The 26,254-nt window shown below is 41.5% G+C and overlaps 4 protein-coding genes across 6 annotated transcripts in view; 2 read left to right on the top strand and 2 right to left on the bottom strand.

Moving 5' to 3' along the window:
* The window catches only part of LOC108876903 (transcription initiation factor TFIID subunit 4), an 82,938-nt gene extending 77,842 nt beyond the window's left edge, over window positions 1-5,096 (bottom strand). The window contains exons 1-2 of one of the 2 annotated variants that reach the window (XM_018666704.2): window positions 3,656-5,096; window positions 1,104-1,270 (exon numbers count right to left, since the gene is read on the bottom strand). In XM_018666704.2, coding sequence (XP_018522220.1) covers window positions 1,104-1,270; window positions 3,656-5,024 — 1,536 coding nt within the window. In that variant the 5' untranslated portion in view covers window positions 5,025-5,096. The remainder of the gene's footprint in view (window positions 1-1,103; window positions 1,271-3,655) is intronic. The other variant, XM_018666705.2, reaches the window with a different exon arrangement.
* Window positions 5,097-5,637: 541 nt separating this feature from the next.
* Window positions 5,638-13,535, top strand: lsm14ab (LSM14A mRNA processing body assembly factor b). Of its 2 annotated transcripts, none has more exons than XM_018666706.2 (10): window positions 5,638-5,971; window positions 6,613-6,776; window positions 7,294-7,444; window positions 8,114-8,308; window positions 8,643-8,723; window positions 9,417-9,593; window positions 10,011-10,167; window positions 10,642-10,668; window positions 11,088-11,328; window positions 11,457-13,535. In XM_018666706.2, exons 1-10 carry the CDS (start codon window positions 5,848-5,850, stop codon window positions 11,478-11,480), a joined length of 1,341 nt encoding a protein of 446 aa, XP_018522222.1. In that variant the 5' UTR covers window positions 5,638-5,847; the 3' UTR covers window positions 11,481-13,535. The 2 variants fall into 2 exon arrangements, with proteins under 2 accessions (XP_018522222.1, XP_018522223.1); XM_018666707.2 differs by having other exon boundaries at window positions 11,460-13,535.
* A 1,582-nt stretch (window positions 13,536-15,117) lies between these two features.
* On the top strand, window positions 15,118-16,393 carry ss18l2 (ss18, like 2). Its single transcript, XM_018666712.2, has 4 exons — window positions 15,118-15,322; window positions 15,631-15,707; window positions 15,884-15,968; window positions 16,074-16,393. Exons 1-4 carry the CDS (start codon window positions 15,254-15,256, stop codon window positions 16,131-16,133), a joined length of 291 nt encoding a protein of 96 aa, XP_018522228.1. The 5' UTR covers window positions 15,118-15,253; the 3' UTR covers window positions 16,134-16,393.
* A 156-nt stretch (window positions 16,394-16,549) lies between these two features.
* garre1 (granule associated Rac and RHOG effector 1) overlaps window positions 16,550-26,254 on the bottom strand; it is a 34,167-nt gene continuing 24,462 nt past the window's right edge. Inside the window, 8 exon segments of the mRNA XM_018666714.2 lie at window positions 16,550-18,654; window positions 19,277-19,352; window positions 19,500-19,637; window positions 20,216-20,381; window positions 21,841-22,175; window positions 22,177-22,959; window positions 23,290-23,415; window positions 24,589-24,686. Coding sequence (XP_018522230.1) covers window positions 18,268-18,654; window positions 19,277-19,352; window positions 19,500-19,637; window positions 20,216-20,381; window positions 21,841-22,175; window positions 22,177-22,959; window positions 23,290-23,415; window positions 24,589-24,686 — 2,109 coding nt within the window. The 3' untranslated portion in view covers window positions 16,550-18,267.

The raw sequence follows: 26,254 nt of genomic DNA on the forward strand, positions 1-26,254 counted from the left end.
GGCAAATGTGGAGAAAAGCAAAAATGCAAATTCCACACAGAGGACACCAAGGCTGAGAGTCGCACGCAAACTGCTATCGTCAGGAGTACTGTGTAACTAAATCATAAATCAAAACATATTTTCCATATGTAGGAACAGAGCATGCATTGGAAAGGAGGAATACTAAGATTTTGGGACATTCTAGTGGAAAGGTGAAATATGTATTGATGGCTCAAAGCTGCTGTTACACACGCCTCGGGCCAACCACAGGATCTGAGCTGACCTGCATTTTTCACTAAATTGTATTGGTTACACAAAATACAACATTTTCTCAGTTCTGGTTAAACCAGCTTTGGAAAAATAAACAGTTTTGACTATTTATTTTTGCCAGACAGACTTGTACTACTGAAGTCTGGATTCCACATAAAATGCATGTAATTAATCTGTATTGGTGTGAAATTAATATCAAATCATACATTTGACACATTGCAGCAAAGATGTTTAACCATGGTTAGGTACTCTTACGTACTTTGTTGTTCATATTATATGTGCACTTAACAGTGATAGAAAAGCATGGGCAATGGACCATATAGATTTTCTTTTTTTATGGGTGTTAGTGCTCGTGACACAGGTCTTACTCACCAATGTTGCAGTGCTGCAATGTCTTTACTAATATGTAGCAAAAGGAACTACTCTTGATCCAAATGGCAGCCCTTTCTGTCCACTAAGTTGAGATTTCTTATTGTAAAAAAAAAACAAGTAAGAGAAAAATACAATAACCCTATATCTGATTCACAAAACATACAAAGAATACTTTTTCATAACTACCAACATAAAAATCACTGAGTTTAGATTAAGTCTCTGCAAAGGAATATTTCATGAGTAAACAAAACCAGTTATACCATGTGTTACAATACATGCCAAATCCAAGCATACCATGAAATACACCCATACACTGTCTGCTTTTAAACAGCACAGTTTCTTAACCTGTCTCACATTTCTTCCTCTTGTCCCTGTCTAGATGCAAAGAAACATTATATAAGCAGTATTACTGTGTGCCATGGTCATACTAATGGAACTCTGCAGGAGGTAGCTACCATGTAGGTTCTGTAGCAGAGTCTCACCTGTGGAGTTGTTACTCTGAAGGATGTTCCTGTGGTGGGGGTAGCAGGTCGTGGAGAGATGTTGTTCTGGGCCTGGGCCTGGGCCTGAGCTTGAGCCTGAGCTTGAGCCAAAGCCTGCTGAGGAACCATCACCAGCTGGCCCAGCTCTGTACGCACCAACACCATTCCTGAAGAACAGCAGGGAACACTCATTAGAGGAAACACTAAAGTATTATGGACACTGAGCAGTATTAAAACCAGCAACTAGCCAAATATATAAAACAATATAAACATATTTTGCATATGGATGGAAGGGTATCCTGCAGAGATAACAAAGAGTCATCCTCAGAGAAGTTTGCATCCTAAATTTCAAACTCAAATTTTAAACAGCAACTGAAAACACTATTGATAAGGTTGTGATCAGTGCACTGAAATTGGATGATGACTGATGTTAGACCATGACCACAGAAAATGCTTAGACTACTTCTGACTGACTGGAAAACATCTGTTTAAATAGTGTAATAAGACACCTCCAGTCACATATATAACCACAGCTTTAAATCAGTACATTAGGAAATAATAAAGTGCATTTAACCACAGCAACAGTACTTTGCTTTGTGCTACATTTTAACCCTGAGTGAAACAGACAGAACCACATGTTGAATTTACTACAAAATAAAATGAGTTTGTTTTGGTTTGTTGTAAGTGGCCACTGTATGAGTGTGAGAATACACTGTGAGATGTCCTAATATGGAATTTAACATTCTTTTCCTAATCCGTTGTTTACATATAAGGCACATATCACTGCTTATTTCATTGCACTAAAACAGTGCTTACAAAGTAACTGCACAAAAGTAACGTTCCAAGAAAACATGACAACCATGCTGGATATCAGACTAATGCACAAATGACAGTCTGAGGTGTAGGAATTTGATTGAAGGTGTGATCATGAGCTAATTACACAGTCTTTCTAAAAGGCTAAGATCGCAGTCATTACAGTACCACGTTTGTAAAGTAGCCCACGTCAGGTCAAGACAAAATGTTTTATTACACATTTGTTTATCTCTGCAGAATTTACATAAAGTGATGAAGACATGAGGTCAGAAGAAAGGTTAATAGCACATTCTGATAATTCTCTTGACTATCTGACCAAGTCATTACCCTTGAGGTGAGATGACTCAGAATATCATTCAATAACTAACAACAGGGTATAGCACACAAACAATTCTGACCACTGTCTGTCACTACCTGTAATTTGTAGCGTATAAAAGGAAGTTACAACCTGCTGAATATGGTAGCTACATTTGGGCTACTGAAAAGCTGAAGCTTTTGGTTGGTGACCGTATGACAAATTCCCACCTTGGGAAAAAAAAGGGAAAGAAATACAGTACCTGTGCTTTATGTGAGTAACCATAAATGTTTAAAATGTAAGTTAAGTGGGCAGCTAAAGAGAACCTTTGATACACCTCATAGTTTTGGAACAGTGTAGATCAATAACTCTCACAGTTTATCAAGAAATAAAATGATTCACTCGATAAAACAAATCTATCCACCCATGTAGATCTGCCACCTGTATAACCTCTTGATGCTGACACTGAATGCTCACCATTGTATATATTTTACTGTCTTTGTGTACTATAGATGAACATCTCAAGTTGTAAATGAGTTTTGAACTGATGTAAGAACACATTCCTCTAAATGTTTTTGTACCAGACAAATGTTGGAAATGCTATTGGGGAAAAACACAAATGCCTAAAACTTTGGTCACAATCTTAAGAGTAGATGCCATTTACCAAACTACTATATGTTGCAGATGACAATGCTTGTGCATGTGGCATTTTGTTAGCAGAATGTGGTATATGTATGTAAATACAATGGTGATCATAGTTCTATATTGTTTAATTGGAAATAGCCCTGTCTTTTGTAAGTAAAATCATTTGTCCTGAGTTTAAAGTGACAGCATGGTCAGATTACAGTGTTTTCCCTGTGAGCAAGAAAAGAAATAACAAGCTTAAGCTCTAGTGGAGACTTAAGTCAAAGAGTTAAGCATCAGTTAAATTCCTAAGGACAAAAAAAAGTACAGCTAATTTTCATTGACACAGTTTCACTGCAATGCTTGTGTAGGTTTTGGCTCATTTTTTATTATCAGTTTTTACAGTTGTGGTTTCCTGTTGTGTTATGGTGCTATCAAGGATGCTTGGTGTAAATGTTATACTTTGTGCAGCATATCAGAGCACTAACACTGCTGGGTGAAGTATTTGATTCCCTCTAGGGCCACCCATGCTGAAACACACAGAACAGCTACTATGCAGCTATCAAAAGGCATATTTTACTGCAGGAATGGTCACCATTCTATGGAACACAGAAAATACCCACGGGATAACTTGGAGAGCGAGCACTTCCCCAGCACATACAGCAATACAGGATGTCACAAACACAACCGCATCATACTGAACATAGTCAAACACTGTATCATACTGACATCTAAACCCTTGAGCCTCAGGTGAGGAAGTTATAACACAGGTATAAACAGCACCTTGTTGCTTCATTCCACCCCCTCCTGCAAACCTTACCCGGTGGGATGGTAAACCCAGGGGGCAGCTGAATGGTGGTCTGCTGTTGAGGTGGTCTGACAATCAGCTGGGGGGCTACGATCCTCTGAGGTGCTGTAAGTCCAGGACGGGGTTGGGACTGTGCGGAGGTGGCCACAGCGGGTGTTGGAGAGGGGGCTGTGGGCCTGACCATGCTAACAGTGGTGGTCACTGATGTAGTCTGACCAGTGCCACATACAGAACTAGTAGCCACCCCTGTGACACAAGCAGCGACTGTGGCAGAGCTCAGAGGCTGAGTTACTGTTGTGGTTGTTGTGGCTGCTGCTGTAGTTGTTGTTGTTGGTGTGACAACAGAAGGTGCAGAGGAAACAGTGTTTATTACAGAATTGACACTACCAGACTGGCTTGACATTACAATTTTGGACTGACAATCGTCTGTTTTGGAAGCCCCAGTGTCTGTGACCGTTTTGCTGTGGTTCTCCTGTGAAGCTGGAGAGGTGACGGGTCCTATGCGAGCGCCCTGCTGGACCAAGGCCGAAACACTGGTCCCGTTGCCGTTCTGGGCTATACTCGCCACAATGTGATTCGGGAGTCTATGCAAAGCAATGGTAGGAGTCCCACGGTCCAGAGCAATAGCCGACTGACCTACAGGAAGGCTAGCGTTTGATAAGGTGAAAGTCGAAGTGTTAATAGAGGATGTCACCGGCCGAGTAGAGTTTGGTGTAGTTGCACCGGGGTCCACGGGGCTAGCGTTTTCGCCCACCGCTGTGCTGCTGTTCCTTCTCGTCGTTACCGCTGCGCCGTTTAAACTCTTTATCCGAGCCGAAGCGCTCCTCCGTGGCGTGGTTATGCGTTTTCTCGCCGGGTTAGCCTCCGTCGACGTCTCACCTGTGCCTGGGGTAACCTTAGAGCCGCGGCTGGATGTGGTGCTGATGCTGGCTGGCGGAGATGCCAAAGTTGACACACCAGATGCAGTCAGTGTTGTGATGGATGCTCCATGTGATTGCGAACCGCTGCTAGTGGCGTTCACACAGGCAGCCGAAGTGGTGGGAGGCTCGCCAAAAGACGGGGTACAGCCTAGAGAAGGAGATGTGACAGCTTTATCCGGGCTAACGTCTTTAGAGTTGATCTCCTGGCGCATCTCAGGTTTATTACGCCGTCCTTGTTGTTGTTGTTCTAGTGTTGTGGTGCCCACTGGAGCTGGTAGCGTTTTTCCTAAGTGATGGTTAGCGGGGGGCACTGAGCCAGCGCCTCCGTTTTCGTCTGTTTTACCTGCTGGGTTGCTTTGGCCAGTAAGCTGTGACTCCAACGAGCCTACTAGGTCGCTCACAGCTTTTTCATCCACCTCTGAAAAGAGCATATCTTCCAGGGGGTCGGAGGCGCCCGCCATCTCTGATCACCGATAGCCGTCTTATATTTTTTTTTTACAGTGCGCCTGCGTGTTACTAGGCATTGTGGGAATGACTCTGACGTCAGTAGATGAGGAGGAGGGGGCACCCTAGTTGTATTTTCATGTCTTTTTTTCTTCAAATCTATTTTAATGAAGGTTAATGAAAAACTGTTCTAACAGTCTCAGCACCATGTAACCATCCCAAACTATGTATTTGGGATCAGTGACATACTTTAAAGGTATCTAATTGTCAGGGTTTATAACTAGTAGCATTGAAATTCGATCTGTAAAAGACAAATTATACGGTATACATACATACATACTACATCTGAAAATGTATTCCCTTGCAGGGGGCAGCGAGGAGAGATATGATCCCATGTAATATCGCGATATGATATATTGGCTGAATCTCAAACCTCTGCTAAGCATCCCTTGGTTAATTGCCTAATTTTCGTACCGGGAAAAACAGTCGTAAAAGTTAACAAAATTGTAGGGACAGTCTTCGTCTTACTGTGTTCATTGTGTTTTCACCAACTCAGCCCTTGTCATTTATGAGAAAAGGTAACCGTGAGCGGTTGAGGAGGCAACTTTAGAGAATGAGCCACAGCCTTTCTCCCAACATCCCTTGCGGCGGGCGAAGGAAAATGAAAACGGCCATGTCGTGGTAGTGTCTAGTTCGGAGGCGAGTGAGTCTGAGCTACGGTGTAAAACAGACTAATTTGATGTAGGGTTAAACCTACAGCTCTGAAAATAACACGTTTAATCTCCCGTTTTACTGAAAGAAGATTTCGTGGAAGTAAGCGTGTAGTTAAAGAGGGCAAACATGAGCGGAGGAGGGACGCCGTACATTGGGAGCAAAATTAGCCTCGTTTCAAAGGCCGAGATTCGCTATGAAGGAATTTTATACACCATTGATACTGAAAACTCGACAGTAGCTCTTGCTAAAGGTATGTGAAGTAACCAAGAAATGGATTGCGATACTCAGAAGGGGTTAAAGTACAGTTTGCACAAGTGTTAAGCGATGGAAAGCTGAAATTAATTTCAGCATAGTTAGCTACGTCAGCTAGCTTTTAGCCATTTGATAGCTAAGTGGTGCTGTAGTTATCACTCCGTGTCCTTTGTTTACGTTGTGCTTAAGCTAACATTAAATATCTGCCCTTTACTGTTGAGTGCTAAGTGGTATGTAATGCAAAGTCAGTGGCGTGTTTCTATCAAACATTTCTTGTTAAGGTTTTAATTACATGTAGTAGCGAAGTTGGATTTAAGTCTTTATTTTGAACGAGTGTTTGGTGAATTCACTCTACAGGAGTGGGCTGCATGTTTATTTAGTACAGTGAAATATGATTCCTCAAAAGTCATTCTTATGGTTATTTGGTGTGGTAATTACATTGTATTTGAGGATGCATTTATATCATTTAGCCAGGAAAACGGATGAAGATTAACCTTTTAAGCTAACTCTGGATTATTTATAGTTCTTTTTGTACACTATAATGCATTCTACAGTAACGTTATTAATGTTTTAGTTGGCTTCAATGAAAAGCTTAATAGTATAAAGTTGTTTGAATTATCCTGTGAATTATCCCAACAGTTCGTTCTTTTGGCACTGAGGATCGTCCCACTGACAGGCCTATTCCACCTCGGGATGAAGTGTTTGAGTACATCATCTTCCGAGGAAGTGATATAAAAGACCTAACAGTTTGTGAGGGACCCAAAGCCACTTGTACCCTGCCTCAGGACCCTGCCATAGTTCAAGTAAGTTAATGTTTCTGCATCACTGTACTAAAAATAGCTGTGTGTATGGCAGTTTGTCAGACATTATGTGTATTTTCTATAAAAGCCAGTGAAAAGTCTTTACTAAACACATTAAACCCCTGGCAAAGCCTGGCCACAGCCATGCTGTTACTTCTATTAAATGAAGAAAAGGCTGAAGTCCATTTAGCTTCTCCAGTTTTAGGGTCCTGTTATTGTGCATGCTGTCATAATGTTATGGTTTCTCAGGACACTTAAGAAGAATAAAGCCAGCATTAATGTTATTAGTAACAAGTCAATATGTTTGCTGTGAAGAAGGCCTTAAATACTTGACGTGAGAACTCCAAACCGCAAGATCTCAATTAGAACATTTTGTCAAAATACTGTGATATTGAAACACTCTAGTCCATTCATATGGATCAAAAAAGGCAGAGAGGGAGAGAATTTCTGCACAAGTGCTGTTTTTGAAAGTTGGTGTCATGATTTTTCACTTGACAGTCGACTGTATTTGTTTCTCTAGTCATCCATTGGATCCACCAATGCTGCTGCAGCACCATCATTCCAGTCTGCAGGATCCTATGCTCCATTCAACAGGGCCCCTGTCCCACCTTACAGCCAGTTTGGTGTTACATCCCTTGCAGCTCAGCAGTTTGGATCTGCTGGAGCAGGAGGTAAGGTGTAGTTCTTTTTTCTGAAGTGTCTGTTCACTGTATGGATTTTTAGGATGCACCATAAAGGAGAGCTGTGAAAATTGTTCCTTGTCATTTGAGACAAAAATAAAGGCAGTGCAATAGAGCAGTAGTTGACTGCACAAACAAGCCTTGTAAGAAAGACGTGTTTCTTAGGCAGATTTGGAGCGACACCTGATTCCTGCTGATTGAACAGCTGCATGTTTCCTGCTGCACACCTGAACCCCATTGTGTGCTGAACTGGGAACAGTAGAGATAATTACACACATCGCATTTCTAATAAACAGTTGAAGCTTGGGCATTTGAAAGTGCTCAGACTTTCTCTTTAAACATAAAGATTGCATTTGTTTCTATGCAGTAAAACTCTTAGATTGCTTTGTAAATACAATGAGCTGACATTGGCTTCATTAGATGTTACATGCCAGTGTTGTTGATTGCCAGTAGAAAGAACCTTCCTGGTCAGAGTTAGATTATTTACAAGTTGTTTTTTTTTTGGCACTTTCACATTATGTTGTAATGATGTTGTGTCGCTTAGTATCAGGCGCATCACTAAACTCTCATTGTCTTTGTCAGCTGCTTAAAGATAAACGATGCTGCATCTGCTTTTATGACAATCATAAAGTCTGAATCTCACCTTGCTGTCTTCTGCAGGACGCACTAGTCCCCACCTGGACTCTTTGACAAAAAATCCCACCTTGGATCAGCCAGTCCACGCCCCACCATCAACTGCTTCAGGTTCACCTGCACCTGTGGGACAGAGGAGTCAAACAGGGGCAGCAGTTCCCAGACCCACCAGCACCACCGCTGGCAGTCAGAAGCCCCCAGACCTCCTGGAGCAGAGAAAAGGTAAAGATACCATGTGAGCTTATTGTGTTACATTGTTAATGTAGTACTACCAAGCACTGCTTTTGACCACAAGAGATGTAATGATACTTTTAAAAAATTAGAAAAGGTGTATGAACTTATAAGAAATTCCTGAGCACAAACTTCGCTGCAGGGCCAGAAACAACAGCTCAGCTCCTGAGTTCAGATCCTTTACAGATTGACCAAAAACAGAGAAGCCTGCTTGCTACTGCACTGTGTCTGAATCTCATGCTTTGTTGCCTAGTACAGTTTGTGTTAGATTGTTACCAGTTTACCTGGAGTAAAACTAATGCTGATATCTACTTTGACTCTTCAGCTCCTGAGGTTCAGAAAGTGTCACAGCCAGATAATGAACAAGGTGCTCTTGAAAACCGGGATCCCAATAAGCGTCACGCTGGTAAGTAATTTGCACTTGCAATTAATAAAACCTGAAACACACCTCATCCATCTACCGAAATGTTGGCTTGTTTTTAGCAGCTGTTAGATTCTCATGGACTATTAACACTTAATAAAAAAAACTTTGCAGTCATGAAATCAAGTGTTTTCTCTGAGATAATACAGTTGATCACATTTCTGTTATGATTTCATTTCTTTTGCTTTATGAGTCTTGTTTAATGTTTTTTGTTCTTTCTTCTTAGTATTCCATTGTCAAATCATCACCTTTGGTATCTACAGTGCTGTCAAAATGAATTCAGGCACCAACACATTGACTTTGAAATAAAAAGACAGCATTGACGTTTAAGTGCTGTCTACCAGCTTTAGGGTGCTTGGAGTTGTTCACATCAGTATTAAGAGAACAGTGCAGGATTTTGAGCCATTTTCTATACATGGTGCCCAACATATACTAGAAAACCAATAAGCGTTTATGGCTACACTGTGTAAGAATGGCGACTGGCCAAGTCTGCAAGTGGATGTAACTTAAATTTAAAGATGATGGTCAGCACTTAAACATCAGGCATGGTTACATTTTAAATACACCATGCTGTAGTACAAAGCTTAACACAATACTGTTCTAATATTTATCGACTGCACAGTACATGTTGCTTGTCCGATCATTGCTGGATTTCCATTTTCCACTGTTGTTTCTCAGCTGGTGCTCAGGCTACCCGCCGTGGCCGTGGAAGAGGAAACCGCAGCAGAGGCAGGGTAAATGTGCGCAGGGATGGCACCATGAAGTTTGAAGAAGACTTTGACTTTGAGACTGCCAACGCCCAGTTTCACAAAGATGAGATTGACAAAGAGCTCCAGAATAAGCTCAGACTGAAAGGTATGGCCTCAACACACCAAAACAGTCCAAAAATACAAGCACTGCATTTATTTTTCACCCATTCTGGAAGTTTTCGTCATTTTTCCATTGGCCCTGCAGTTAAAAACACTGAGACAGCATGTGTCATCCAAAATGTGGAAGTGAATCATAACTTAAAAAAATGAATATAACAAGGTTTGGTTATTGTTAGTTTAAAGAGCAAACTGTTTATCTTGTCATCATTTCTGCCAGTGAAAACTCAAAAAAGCAACCAGAATCAAATCTTTGATGGAAATCAAGTCTTTACATGATAGTGAATTTGCAGGACGGAACTAAACATGCTGAGTTTTTGGCATCTTCAGTATAATTGCCTGCCTTTATTGTGTAGGTTTGTTGTGTTTTTAATGTTTAACAAGAATTCTTCTAACTTAACACCAGATGATAAGACTGAAAAGGCACTGAATGGAGAAGAAACTGCTGACTCAGAACACCCAACCACTGAGGGGACCACTGAGGAGGAGGAGGCTGTGATAAACACATGTTACTATGACAAGTCCAAGTCCTTCTTTGATAACCTGTCCTGTGATGACTCAAGGTACCTCACTGTTTTTTTTTTTTTTTTTAATGGTTCTGAACCCCCTCTGATAAAGAGGGGTTGGTTCAGACTGACAGTCATACTGTATCAAAAAATACAACAGTCAGAGTTGATGCATTTCTCTTTAAGAAGATGAAATACAGAACCAGAGAGTCCAGTTTGATGTCTAATCAGACTTTAGGTAGGATTTTTCGGTGTCATGGCAGCAAATGTTTGCTCTCCTGTCCCAATGCTTGCAAGTTAAACAGTAGAATTTGTGCATTATTTACTGGAGCCTCTGTGTTTTCAACAAATCAGAGGCTTTCATTTTTGACACAGTGTTGCTGTCAGTCTGAACGGTATCTGCATGAAATATTCCCCGGACTCTCTATATCATTTTATACAATGGAAATGAGCCATAGTGTATTTATTTAAACATGTCAATTGTACTAAATTAATACACTGAAAGACTTGTTTTTTTTTTATCTTTTAAAGTAAAGCGGGTGAAAGAGGCTTTTCAAAGTAAGTGTCACATTTTCTTGGCTGTGTTTGGGGAGGCACCTCAAGTGGAAGGGGCGATGTTGGCATAGAGAGGAAGCACAACAAAAGAAACACTAACTGATTTTGGATATAGTCATTTTTTGTTTTATTTATTTGGTTTATAGTTTAAATTTACCACTAATATTCTATACTGGCTCTGCATGTTACACAAACACAGAAGAGACATGTTTAGATTTTGTTAATCATAAAACTACACAACATACAAGCAATGTACTAGAGAACACAAAGATACAAAGATTGTTCAACTAGGATACATAAAAACAAAGAGACAAAACTGCCATTTTTTATCCTCTGGTGCCTCCCTTTATGTCTCATGTTTTTGTTGAGGTATGTGTGTTACCTGAAAAAGATGCACCCTGATCAGTCTTTGCGTGTGTCAGGGATCGAAGGCCAACCTGGGCAGAGGAGAGACGAATGAACGCTGAGACGTTCGGCATCCCCCTGAGGCACAATCGAGGAAGAGGTGGTTTCCGCGGGCGAGGCTTCATGGGGCCCCGTGGAGGACGGGGGCGGCCCGCGAGCAGAGGTTCCTTCGGGCCACCCCGGGGTGCTCCACCTGGTTTCAGAGGCGGATTCAGAGGTGGCAGAGGAGGCCGGGATTTCTCTGATTTTGAATACAGGGTAAATCTATCAGCTTTATGAGGTTCCAACAATTTTAACATTTTATTTAAGGCAATAGAAACAGTAGAAGTCTGATGGCTGGTCTAACTGTGAGATGTTTTTTTTGGTTGTTGTTTGTTTGTTTCCAGAAGGATAACAAGGTGGCTGCATAGTCCAGCAGCAATGGATCCACAAAGAATTGTAGCCCCTCATCATCAAATTATCCCAGCTCAAGAAATTTCCTTTGATCTCCACATTTGACAGGAAGAATGAAGACATCCTCTCAGTCACCAGCATCAGGGTCGACTGTTTGACATCAGGGGGGTGAGAGTACAGAAGTTTAGTTTGATAAACAGTCACTAGATGGACAAGAAGATGTGTAAATACCTTGCTTCGGAGTAACTCTGTATTTTTGCATCAATCGAGTTCATTTCTTACTGAAGTTGTCTTTGATATTGAAAGCTGTATGCAGAAAGCCCACTGATACTGTGAGCGGATCACAGTTCATGTGATCGATAGCTTTATTTTTTATTTTCTTTCAGTTTTTGATATGATATTTTTTGGCATCAAATTTCACTGCATTGCCTGCTGCACCATATTTTTCTCTGCTCAAACGTACTAATGTCAGTTGCCATGTGTTCAGTATTTTTACCCAATTTGCAGGCAAAGTTGTTTTTTTGTAGTTTGTTTTTTGTTTTTCACATCCATTCATTCTCAAAGAAGTAGAGAGGTCAAAGCCAGTTGAAAGAAACAAAATCAAAACTGAATATTGTAATGAATGAACGAATGTATATCAAGCTCATCTTCTGCCCTCCAGCGAAATCACTGCTCAACAGACTGACTCACTTCTAGTTTTTAGAAATGTGTTTTCAGTAGTTAGGATCATTAGATCACACTTTGAACCCTTAAACCTCCCACATCAGATGAATTGTGTTTCTGCTTTAGGTTTACAGCTGGACTTCTGCAGGCTTGTTAATAAAGATGGCAGCCTAACCATTAGGAGCCAGTCATTTGATTGATGTATGGGGTTTACAGCATTAGCTTTAGAAGTATTTGTTAAATGTAGATTTTAATTTTTTTTTTTTTTTTTTTTTTGAGCGGGTCTGTTATATAGTTGACTAAAGAAAGAGCATTCCCATGATTTGTGTCTGTGAAAGAGAAACATCCATTGCTATTAAAGCCTTTTATAGGAAATGATGGGAAAGGAAAGCCCTGAGTTTATTATTCAGAATACTGCAGTCAGAATGACCATGAACAAGTTTAGATTTTGGTAACAAATGCTCTTTTGCTATTTTGCCAAAAAAAAGAATATCTGAGGGATTAGTTGAGCTACAAATAATTATCAGCCTATAAGTACATGCTCATTGTAGTACTCCTACATTTAAATCTACATTTCTGTGTCTGAAACATACTGAGCCATCTGTTAAAGCATGTTCTCTTTTGTTCTCTGCATCCTCTGAATTGTCTTACAGCTGTGTCATCTACATTGTTTTTGTCGTCTCTTCAGTCAGCCGTTATCCACTGCAAAACTAAGCACTTGCAGTGTCGTGAGGATTGTTTACTGAAAATGGGAAAACTTATAAATGGATTGAATGATGTCTCAAAGCGTAACAGCATTTCTGGTAGATATCAGCCCTCTGGCTTGTTTGTAGCTCCTCTTGTTGCATTGTCGTCAATGTGATTGTTCTCTGGAGTGATTTTTGTTTGTGTTTTTTTTTACTGATGTGTGAACAAAGGGACAAGAACTGGATGTGGTGCCAGTGAATTGGGGGGAGGTGGGATGTTTGTTTTTTTTTTTCTTTTGGCTCTAATTTGTTAGTACTTTAGGGAGTGCCTTCAGAGTGGTCAGTTTTTTACAGCTCTCCCTTTAACTTAAAAGTTACCTTTTGACAAAGGCATTGATAGCACTACAAGGTGAAAGTAGATCCTTCTCTGTAGCTGTGGTTGCTTAAAACAAAGCAGCCCAGTTGAATATGTGCTGTTTAACTGGATATTGCACAAACTGTTGATCACTGCATGATAGCCGTAGGAACCATCACTTTATATGGGCTTTCGCAATAACCAGCGAGATTGAATTTGAGACAAAAAGTATTACTGAGCAATTCAAAACTGACATGTTTTCATATGTTTGTTACTCCTTCCAGTCACTGGAATTATAAACCAGAAATTGTTTTCTTGAGAATATCCTCAAAATGGAGTTTTTACGTCAAATAAAGAGTTGTACAATATCTGTGTCTCTGTTTTCTTTTTAATCTACGTGTCTGAATTTTTCCAGAAATGCTACAATTTACATCTCTCCCAGTCTCCTTCAAACTCTACCGTGTGTTTGTGTATTGTGTCCTTCAGCAGCCAGGAGGACCTGCTTTAAATACTTCTTTAAGTGGAAAGACAAACACACCATCCTACAAATCTTCCAAAAACACAAGCTATAAAATCCTTTGACAAGAAAGGCTTTACTCAAGGTCCACTTACATTATCATGCCAAATCCACCACTGTCCTAGTGTCACCTTGCTCTGAGCAGGATGTGATTTCAGTTGTAACGAGTGTGCCCGGTGCTATTTTATCTCCAATATTTATCGAATTAGACAAAGTGAATAGAAGTAACCTCAACCTCTGATCATTTTTTTGATTGTGTGGCACGAGATCAGGTCAGACACAGTACAAGTAACTTGTTCCAATTTAGAGTGGGGGAAATACTTAAAAGTTTCAGCTTATGTATTCAAATCTCATTTGATCATATCAAAACTTAGAACAATCAGAGAAGTCCGGTGGAGTTTTCAGACTGTATTATACTGCTTATCAGTGTCACACAAATACAGGTGTAATTAATAACACTAATGAGGTCCAAGCTGCTGCCATTGTGTTGCCTGAATCATACACTTGACTGAAACAAAGCCATCGTTAATGTTATTAAACACACCTGTGCTCTTCTTACAACAGCAATTTCAAAATGTCTGCTGCGAAAAAGGCCCGTTACCATCAAGAAATAAATAAATACACTAAGTATTTATACTTTACACTCTTTGGACATAATATTTACAAATGTATTTCTTGATGATAGCTGGTATGTAACTTGAATATAAAGCACAGTGTCTGTCCACTGTCTCCTCAAAGTGCATCCAGGCAGTGGAGTGTGGTCGTAAGTCAGGAATGTAAGAGAAGCATAAATGTTTTGCTGGTCACTTTTTATATAGGTCATCTAATAGATTAAACACACATGGCTTGGCAGCTGCCTTTGTTTTGCATAATTCTCAATAACAGTCAATTCTCAATGACTAAAGCACGTTGTCTTTGCTTTCTAATGTAATTCCTGCTGTTACTGAGGGAGAGGACAAATGCAGTCCAGGTGTCCAGAACACTTCTCACAGAGCATTAAATTAAATTGGTATTCAATGTGAATTGCCAGTGCTGACACTTGTAGAGGGTGAAACTGATCCTGGGTCAGGTTATACATATTTGGCCTGAGGGTGGCACAAGTGAACACTTTGTGGAGTGTACAAAATGGAAAAGGTAACTCTCTGTGGACAGAATGTCCTGCTGGTTAATTAAAAGTAACAACATTTGGCCTGACTGTGGTACTTTATGAAAGGTTAGAGAGGTCACCTGAAACAACATGTTTGATGGACAGAGTGAGGGCTGCATGTTAAATAAATTAATGCACATTACCAACACACTTTAGGAAAAGAAAAAACGTCGTGATTATTCTTAAATTACAGGTGGCAGTTATTAATTTGAATTACCGCAGTGTTTATAAACTCTAAAAGGCGGTGTTTTTCAGTTTAACATTGTCAGACAGCGAGCATCCTGAGGGTGGCACTAATGCACCAACTAGAACGACGCAGCTGTTCATCAAAACACTCGAAGAAAACGGAGGGAAGAAAGGCGGCAGTGTAGTCCTCTGTGCACAACATAAACAAATGGTAAACTAACTGCGACTCCACAAAAATGTCGATTGTGTTTGTACCAAGGAAACTACGTGGAAAGGCGAAAATCAACCAAGAAACAATACAGAGGGTAAGACACCAGCCAAAGAAGTTTAACGAGACAGCTACCTAGCTGCCCCGTGCAACAACTATAACGCGAGCGTTAGCGGTTAGCCACTAGCTAGCTGCTTTCAATAGTTTGTCCATTGCTTCACTCTTTGCAAGACTATGTGCATGTTTACTCTGTCATTTACTTCACATTGTACTTCGTAAATATATGTGGAGTTTCACACAGTGCTTGTAATGTTTTTAACCAAAGTGTACACCCATACTGTGTTTTAGCCAAGGTAACGTTAGCTGTACTGTGTAACGTGATTTACCTTGTTTGCTCTGTCCCAGTTGCTGGATGAAAACGACCAGTTAATAAGATGCATCACTGAGTACATGCAGAAAGGCCGAGCAGTGGAATGTGTCCAGTAAGTCAAAACAACCGGAGTTGCGCTGTCATTCGTTGAGCTTGTAACTTGTAGCTTGCTACGCTGTGTTAGCCAAGTAATGCAGCTGAATGTCTGCACACGTCAATGAGTCGTGTTGATGCGAGTCTCCCCTCCACGGGGCATTTAAACTTTTGTTTGACCTCGTTTTTCATCAGGTACCAACAGATCTTGCACCGCAACATCGTTTATCTGGCAACTATAGCTGATGCCAGCCCTGACGACATGCCCCCCTCCTCAAATGTAAAGATAAACCACACAATTCGTGAATTTAAACTGTATAAATGGTAGTATTCTGTCGACTAGTGGCTTAGTCCTAATACTCTGTGTTATTGTTTGTGTTTCCAGTCTACATCTACTGAAACTTCAGCCTCCACACCAGCTGTGAATGGGCATGGACAGATATGATGATGGCCGCTTGTGACAATGGAGCTGGGATGTGGTGTCCACCTTGTGACAGTTGTTTTGTAAAGATTGATTTTATATTACAAGGAAATCTATTTATTATGTTCAGTTTATACTATTGTTTTCAGTAATGTGACCTATTTCAGGATCACTGGATTTTCAGTTCAGTAATTCTTTACTGGATGTTTATTATGTGAACAAATCTTTGAATTCCAAATATTTTTAAAATCTTCTGACATGTACAATAAAATAATTTTTTTTTATTTCTGAAAGTGTCAGTTTTTGAAATCACTCTGTTCAGAGACAAAACAGTGTCCTGCACAGAAAGCCCAGTTATATGAAGTGTTTCTTGTTAGAGCTGAAGACATCCTTACATTTAAGTGAGCAACTTTTCAGCAGAAAAACTTCAAGGACGGCAGTTCTGAATTGCTAGTCATTTTTATTCATTTTTTGCATTGCTGGTACACTTGGAAAGATTCAGTTGCCAGCTCAAGAGAACAATAAGCAACATAAGCCAAGCAGTCCCCCTTCATATCTTCTATCAGGGCAACATGTTTTTATTATTATTTTTTTTATCTTTTGTAGAAGCCACTAGTAAACCATTTGACACAGCTGAGAAGCTAACAGTTACAGTCCAAGGTCTGTAATGATGTCTTTAAAAAAGGCTGCAACAGTTAGGGAGATAACACAGACAAAAAGCAACAAACCCTATATCTTGATTGTGCAAAGCACATTAACTATAAAAAGATATATATTTATATGTATATACAGCAAACAATTCTCTGTAAACATGTTAAGTATGTTAGTTTTCTGAAAACATGGTGTCATTTCATAAATACAGGCAACATTGGCATCCGCAAACATCACAAAAAGATAACATTCTGGGCCTCTAAATACAGCCCATTGCCATAGAAACCGAAGAAACAAGGGCTCGAAAACACCCTCATCACACATTGTTTTAGTGTTTAGCATGGCATATTTGGTAACCTTTATAGATAGATGGTGTAGTTCATCTCTGTAGGAAAAAAATGTGCTTTTTCACATATTGGGAAGTGGAAAATAATGTTTCATGTAATATGGCTACAAGAATACTAACATACAGTAATGGTATAACATGTAAGAAAATACAAAAATAAGATTAATACTGTCAATAATTGTACAAGAAAAATATTGTATTATTAAACAAAAGAAAAGTTAGGTTTATGGGAGTTAGTGTCAATCTGGAGCAAACAACCGCCAATTAGAGGAGGAGGAAATGAATGCGCTTCTGGGTGTGAAGGTGTTCCCTAATGATCTCATCCGGTAGGGCGTGTAACTTCACTGTTTATCACTAACCTCAGACCTCCTATCTCCTCAGCACCATTCATCTTCTCAACAACGCTTTGGTTGGAAATTATATTCTGCAAGTGCTATCAATACCAACATGGCACATAGTTACTGCTATAATTCTGAACTCTGGTCAGTTGTTGAAAAAGTAGTGTATTTCTCTCAAATTACACCTCTGCAGTGACTTACTATATTTATGCTGAGCCTGCTCAAAGCCTCTTAATAAAAAGAACTAAATATTTATATTTCAACTTCAGTATTTTACAAGCTATGAAACAGTAGATGGTAGCTGTATTCTGAGTCATCTTGCGTGAGATTTGGCAGTTACAGCTATGTAGACACAGTATATTCATTATGGGCAAAATGAGAGCATTTCAAGCCCCTGCCCCCTTGTAATCCCCTCCTTTACACACACACACATACACACGTTCAGCTGCAGAAGCAAGTGGGTGACGGCCGCGCGCGTCTCCAGCTCTTGCCTGAGGAGGAGTCAGCTCAACAGACAGAGAAACGACCACTAGACTAACTGCTGCCAGCATGACACATGCACCCTTCAGAGTTAAAACATGGCAGTTGAAAAAACTTCAAAATACGTCTCTTTTTCAAATGGGGATGTCTGACATGGAAAAATATAGATACAAAAATGTCGAGCCAGTGTGTATACTTAATTTTGCCTCTGAGGCTTTGAAATCTTCCAATTCAGTGGGTGTGGACTGTAAAGGCTGCAGCTCAGCCCACTCAGCGGCTCCTCTTAACAGAGCTACAGGTCCTCCGTGGCACTTCACCGTGGACTCACTCGACATCAGATTGGTCAGTACTGGTGAAGGTAGGAGGGCCTGTGCTCATGTTTGAGGGGGAAGGATTTAAAGCCCTTGGTCATGGGTTTGTGTTGCTGTTGTTGCTGCTGCTGCTGCTGCTGTTGTTGCTGCTGCTGTTGCTGTTGTTGTTGTTGTTGTTGTTGCTGCTGCTGCTGCTGCTGCTGCTGGGTGAAGGGAAAACCAGAGGAGATGCCGGTGGAAGGGGAGCAGTCGCTGGCAGTGGACCACACGGGAGACTGCAGCATCTGCATGGAGTCGCTCCACTGGGAGGAAGGAGGGATGTTCATCTGGTACAAGGAAGAGCTGGGATTGGGCATGGTGTTGGTGTGGGTGGAGTGCTGCCACGGTGCTTTTGGAGGCCAGGTTTTAGTTTTGCTGTCCTGTGGACAACAGCAGACCATGATCAGTTAAGTCTGAAAGTCAGCAAGTAATCAAAATCCCCACCTAAAAAAATACAAATCTCAATGACCAACAATTTATGTCTGATAAAGTAAAATGCACAGCTAGCTCTGACAGGAAAAAAGTTGATAACACTCCAAGCCAACTATTTTCTTACTGTTTCAAATCACATCACTTTAACCTGACAACCATATAACCATTAACCAGATGAAGGATTTGAGCCATTAGATGTTTCTAACTTATCAGAGAAACAAGCCAAACAAACAGCCCCTCTTTAATTGTCTGGTCGGTTTGTTTTGGAGAGGATAATTTGGCTCTTGTTAAAAAACTCCTGAACGATGAACCCTGAAGGAGTCCTAGCCTAAAAACAAGCTGAGGCAATGTTAGCTGCAGCTCAGCTAACAGCCTGCAGCCCCTCTTGATGTCTCATGTCCACCTGAGAGTGTCGGAGAAGAACTGATTTTTAATGTGAAACTGCTTCATTTTGTGTTTTTACCAGTTTTAGTTATCGGGTCAATTTGGTGGTGACTGGTGGAGACCTATAAGGATAATTCAGCACACCAATTCATGACAAAAGGAGAAACAGCGCAGCCCACACTTTACCTGGTTATCATCACCGATATGATGGAGTGGTGGCGAGGGCAGGGTGCAAACCTCTGGTTCACCACAGCTGTGTTTTCTGAGGACAGAGAAATTTACATTGAACCTTATCGGTGCTTACATAAAGCATACAGATCATGTGATCACAGCTGAGCTCCAGGGCATTTTTACAAGGAAAACAAGTAAAATCGAAGGTAAACTAAAAGTCAGTAGTTTGGGCAGGTACCTCCTTTGTTTAACTGCCGCTACAAGATCTGGCCCAGAAAACATGGAGAACAGACTGTCGCCATTGGCTGAAGATGTCTCATCGCTGGAGCTGGCTGAGTCCCCCTGATTGGCTGACCAGCTGCTGTTCACGGCCTCACTGAGGACACGACCAGAGGTGTTAGCACCGTTTCTCTTACACCACATCCAAACACTTTGATGACACACAGTTTAAGAAAATTATTTCAGGGCAAATGCTGTATGAAAGCAGTTAAATATTGAAAGTCTTTTAATAAACTACAATATTACAGCACATAGTTCACAAGTGAATTGCCATTGCAGTAATGGCTGCTTGTTTACTTCTGCTGAATTAGTCTCTGAACAGATGGTGTCTCACACTTGTGGGAAGAATTAAATGAAAACAGTCATGATAACGGTGGTAAATGCCTCACATATCCATGATGTCTGCTACTTCAATAATTCACTCAAAACATTGGCCAACATTATTATGCACTATGATGGAAATAAATTTTAAATAACAACAGAGTGCAGCAGCACACTGCTGGAAAAAATCCGCCATGAAACATGGCATCAGGGATCTTACACGAGTCCCCTGCATGTATCACATTTTTCATATTTGTCATTTATTTCTATAAATATATATTTACATATATCTACACATTTTTTCTGTATAGCTGTGGATCAGAGATAAAGGAGATGCCATGTGTGGATACCTACCCCTCACTGTAGTACTCAGGGTGGGACCAGGTCCTGTGCTGCTCATCAGGCATTGGCCAGTTGCTGCGCGTGTTGCTAGGGCGACGGATGTGCTGCACCTGCCGTTTCTGCTGCATGGCCTGACTGACGCCGGCGACGTAACGTGCAAACTCCGGGTCAGAGCCAACTGCGCATGCAAAGGGAGGATAAACACAACTGTGAGTTTCTGACACCCTCAGCTTTTTTCTTTGGCTCCCTGGAGCTCAATCCGTTTAGCCAGACTGTCTACCATAGCAGAAAAATCACAATAGCTGTAAGTCAACTCTGCACAATAGGCCTCGGCTGCAATCAAAAGAGTCTGCTGCACTGTAAAAATAGAAACTGACACAGGTTAAATTCAGCATAAAATGCCAACTTACAGTCGCGGCCACATGCAGGGGGGAAAACAGCTGCTCGTCTGACCTACATTAACTATGTTACTCAGATTAGGGTCCAAAGTTGTTTGGAATTTGCTGGAATAGTTACAAGACAGTATATAAATAGTAATAAATAATATCAGATTCTTTTTATTATACACCATCTGACACCAACATTGTACAAAAATTTTTTTTTTTCCCACAATATATCTGCCATACTAAACATGATATTGTAATAACAATTTTTTTGTATGTAGTATGGTCTTGACAAAGAGTCCTGATTGTGTATTTGCAGTTTGCTCTCTTGCCAAACACTACAGTGTTTAATAAAAATAAACAGGGATAAGAACATTTATGGTCACTGCCATTACACCGCTTTATTTCACTTTAATGAGGTTGCCTTTTGTCTAAGCTTTGTAAAGTAGCCGCTCTATGATGCTATCAACTAATGTCTACAAACAAATTTTCTTTTATGGATCAATAAAGATTAGAATTTAAATGACTTCTTCTTTGTCAGCTGACTACTCACTGCAAGTATCTTAATGGTTTCAAATGAGTAATGTGAACACAAGGTAACCCAGGACACCCACAACCCTGTTCTGCACATTGGTATCCTGGTGTAATTAACATATGGCTAATAACTGCATTGTAATTCATAAAAGCATTGCAAAGCTACAGGCCAGTACTATTTGGGCTATCTCTTCATGACAAAAGAGGTGGACAGGCAATGATTTTATAAAAATGGTGCTTGAAACCTTTACATCTTTCACTAAAGGAAGCATAGGTTCCAACAGAGGAGGATTACAGAGGATTTATCAGCTCCTGAACAATGACACTACCTAATTTAGGATTAGTTCAATCCCAAACTAAATCTGATTCTTCAGAGAAGAAAGCAAAATATAATGGGATTTAATTTGTCTTGCTTATTGAGCCATAATCAACCACAATTATCCACTGATCTGATGTCAGCGCTGTTTCTATCAAAGCTTCAGCTGTCTTACAAACTACTGGAATTTACATGTTACAGCAAGAACGATGGAGTTACTGTTTCAAAAAAGAGACATTTTAATGGCAGGATTTTATCTACTCATGCATACAAAAGTTATGTTTTCTGATTTCCACCTCAGTTTTGTATTTCTTCTCTTACACTCAGAGTGATGGAAAAACTCACTTCATTGTGAATTATGCACAAAACACCCTGTGAACACGTAATGGGAAGGTGGGTCTCACCTGCTGGGTCGAATGGCAGCGTGTCTCCCAAGACTCCAAACACTCCCTCGCTCTGGTCCCTGTTGGGCCAAGTGTTGTTGCGGGGCCCCTGCGGCTTCTGACCGAGCATCTCTGACATGACGCTGTCCATGTAGGTGCTGACCAGGCCCAGACTGTACAAGTCTGAGCTCAGATCTGGCAGTCCAGGGGATCCCCACTGCCCGATGGGACCCAGAGGGGACAGCCCCGCTGGGGGGCCTTGTGGAGGAGCTTGTTGCCCAGAAGTGCCGAGCCACTTGCTCGCCACTCTCTGCTGTGGCAGGACTTGTGGTGGGGTCTGCTGTGGAGGAAGCTGGAGGAGGAGGTGGCTGCTGCTGACCGATGGGCTGCAGGAGGTGCTGGTAGTACTGCAGGGCCTGCGGGGAGGGCTGCTGAGGTGGAGGAGCGGACGGCTGCTGCTGCTGCTGGGGCTGGGGCTGTTGCTGCTGCGGAGGAGGTGGCTGCGGTTGTGGCTGAGGCTGCTGCTTCTGCACTGATGGAGGAGGCTGAGGCTGGGGCTGGGGTAGGGTCTGAGCTTGGGGCTGTAGGGCACTGTGAGAGATAGACTGGGGTGTTGGTGGAGGTCCACTGGGCGGCTTCAGCTCAGCCGGATTTGCAGACGCCACAGAGTTCCTCCTCTTGACCAGGGGCGAGGCCTGCTGGGATTTACCCATGTTGAATCCTGAGAGAAAGTCGATGACATCCTGCATCTCTTGGTCAGTCGGCAGGTTCATCCCCTGGTCCTCAGACACGGAGCCATTGGCCAGCTGGCCCTGCTGTGTAGAGTCAGGGGTGCAGGACAGGCTTCCCATCTGCAGGATACTTTGTAGCCTCCCATCACTGTGGGCCAGGCTCTTGGCCTTATCCTCAGAGCTACTGGTTGTTAGCATGCTGCGAGACGGAGTGCTAGGGATGGAGTAACTGCCCCCGCTATTAGAGCTGGATGAGACCTTCTTGGTGAACTTGGAAGTCAGCTTGGATATTGTTTTGGGCAGTCCGCTGGAGGTCTTGGAGCTGGTGCCTGGAGGCAGGTCTGCCTGGCCACCATAGTCTGGACTCTCCCTCTGCAGCTGTAGCTGAATTGTGGGCAAGGCTTGCTCCCTTTTGAAGGGAGGAGAAAGACAAATAGTTAACTCCTGACAATGGAATAGTATTGTATCACATTCAGTATAAATAGTACTTAATAAAGTCATCTAAATTTCAAGCGATTAAGGGTGTTGTCACACCTGTAGTTTGGTTCACTTGGTCCAGACCAACGAGAAAAAAATCACTACATTACACATTGGTCTTGCTGAGCATTGTTAAATTGAACAAGAGTTTGTATGAAATCACCCAAATCTCAACAGAAAATTACCTGTACAGACAGCTACCTGAGAAACCTACCTGTTAGGAAATTAATTGGTTATTTATTGTCACTTAACATTCACTCACTTTCTTTCCTTCCACCTGTTGATGTCAAATACAGCGGTGTAGAGCATGTCTACTAGACCAAGCGTCTTCTCGGGATCCAAGCTCCGCTGGAGCAAGGACATAGTGGCTGGGTCCTCCTTCAGACACCTGAACACGTACACACACACAAACATGCACAACAGGATGGGACATGAACTGCAATTTCAACACAATGTATTAAACACAAAAGCCCAGGTGCATCTACAGAATAGATGAGTACTTGACATGTGATATTCATAAACAAGAAGAGAAAAAACCCAAACAACCACAACAGGGTACTTTTTCAGCTCACAGACTGGTCTCCATTCCTGAATGCTGATTCAAGCTTCACATAGAACCTTCTACTGACAAATGACAACTTGAATTAAGTTTTTGATGGAACGTGTTTTCCCTTTTCTCAAATTACACTGATTTTGCATTGGCCCAGGATCTATGAGTATATCCCACTTAACCATTCCAATGGAAGTACTCATCAGCAAACGGTATAATGTAGTTTTAATGGGATAAAACTGTACAAATATGAGGTAGGTCAGTGGTTAGTATCCTCACCAACCTTCTGCATTCTTTATGGGCTAATTTTGAGTTGATTTAAGATGTAAAAACACCAAAACACCGTCTATTATTGGCTTATTATATATCATGTGCATGAGATGTAAGCCTAAGAGAAAATCATGCTTTGGATACCTTTGCAAGCCTAACTTTGACCTGGTCAAAACCAAACTGTCATCTGTTGGTGTTTATACTCATTTTACAGCTGTAAGACAGTCTTAGGCACTGACTGTGAAATGCAGCACAGAAGAAATAGCATGATGTCTATTTCAAGATGTGGTAATGCCAGTACCTCATTCTAATTATGTGCTAATACGTTTTAACGCAAATGTGTGAAATCTACATTAAGAAGGCACATCTATCAGTGTCTGTTAAATCTAGTATATTAACCAGACTGTCCAGCCCTCCTCAGTGTCTCATGAACATAAGGTGCTGACAGTTTTACATCTTGCTTTAGGGAAGTGTTCAGTGTACACCAAAACCATGAATCAACAACATGCTGTCATTTCATTCCATAATGTCTACTTTTCCTTTCCACTCATCTCTGACTGTGTGCGTTAGCTTTACATGTCACTTGTCTGTTCACGTGTACATTTTATTGTGTACACAAAAACACATGATCAAATATTGGTATATGTAGTTGTACCTGGATTAAAATCCAGTTTTTGCTTCAAGATGTCTGTTTAGGAATTTTTTGGCCAAACGTCCCCAATAGTTTCTTGATGTACTCACCATGTAGAAGGAACTTGGACCACTACCTTGGAGCCCTCCAGAGTGATCTGAGGAGCATAGGCCTCCTTGTTCTCAATCTGAGCTGTATCAACAACCACCTGTTGAAAAAGAAACACAACTGTATCATCATCTATTGACAGAAAAGCTTGTTTCTTTATTGTGGATTCTGCTTGTGAAAGCAAATGTTTATAGCAAACTGTATGTTGTGCACTTACAGCCCTTTAAACAACTGGGAGGATCAATTTTACAACAAAACAGACAGGGTTGCCTTTTATAGCATGTAAACCAGTCAGATTTAGAACTGTTACCAACCACTGTAGCACGAAAAAACCTTAACACAAGCGTTTCATTGGTGTCTGGCATTAATTTGAGCGAGAGGCAGTTCAAGGTGAGGCGAGGAAACCGAACACATTCAATCAGCCAGTGACAACAAACAGGCCAGCCTTCCTGCCTCTGCTGCTAGTCAAATATATTTGCAAGTTCTTTGAAAGTGGCCTTGGCTCCTCGAGACCCAATGCAGCTGGGTCACAGAGAGGGAGGGAAGGTGGGAGGAGTCTATTTCCTGTATTGCAGGAAGTTACCCTATTGTTATTTAAAAAGCAGGTGTATCCTCGGAAACTCCGGGCTGCCCATGTGAGAGAGCCACACATACACACAAACAGTCTATCAGCCCTGTCGAAATGTATATGGCAATGTCACTGGGGGCAGGAAAGAGGGGAAACAGTAACAAAACAGACGAGGTCAACTTCATCGCTACACTACGAAAGTCATGACTAGTGGGAAAAAGGGAGTCGCCAGGAACAGAAAATGTGATTCTTACTGTAAGTGTTAAGTGAGTGTAAAAGACATTAAACAGGGTGGAGAAAGACTGTGTGTGTGTGTGGGGGTGTGTATGATGCATGACAGTGAGTGTACAGTGAGTATGTATATGCACATGTTTTAAAAAGTGTGGGGAGGATACTCTGTGTGCGAGAGTGTGTGTCTATTTTGGGTTGAGTGGTGATAGGCTCAGATAAGGAACTAATGCGAAGCGCTCATCCATCATCCAGAGATTGTTTTACAGTTAACACGGGGCAGGCAGGGCTGGATGGGAACACTCCCTTGGTATGACACACAAGACAGGGAAGACCACACAGAGGAAATAAACACTGAAGCATAAACACACTGGTGTTACTCTGAGGAGGGTCCTGCTGCTGACCCTCCCTCCCTGTGACTGACTCTTCTTTTCATCAGAGGAGGAAGAGGCAGGGGGGATTTTCGTTTGCTGACCCGCCCAGACGAGCCCATCCTTCACCCAGATGCTGCAAGAATGTTTCTCCCCTTTTGTGTCTCTCTGGTGTTTGTTTACACCTCTCGGCTGCCTCAGAGCAAGTGGACAGATCTCCTCATCTCAATTACAAATCTGACACACAATGGGATGCAAGTTGCCAAACCCGCAGACACACAAAGGGAGAGGATTTGGTAATTTCAGCAGAAGTGTCAGTGAAGTACAACAGGCCTGTTCACGTCGGCACAACATCTCTTTTCCACTGCTCTGCAGTGTCAGCTACACTGTTGTGATGGATGTTAACAAGACCAAAATAATGAATGAGGAGCCAGCAGAGAACGTCCTACACATCTGTTTATCACACACAAACACAAAAGTTGTCTTATAAGAGACAGAGAA

Source organism: Lates calcarifer, linkage group LG2 (assembly GCF_001640805.2).
Source record: "Lates calcarifer isolate ASB-BC8 linkage group LG2, TLL_Latcal_v3, whole genome shotgun sequence".
Lineage (NCBI taxonomy): Eukaryota > Metazoa > Chordata > Actinopteri > Centropomidae > Lates > Lates calcarifer.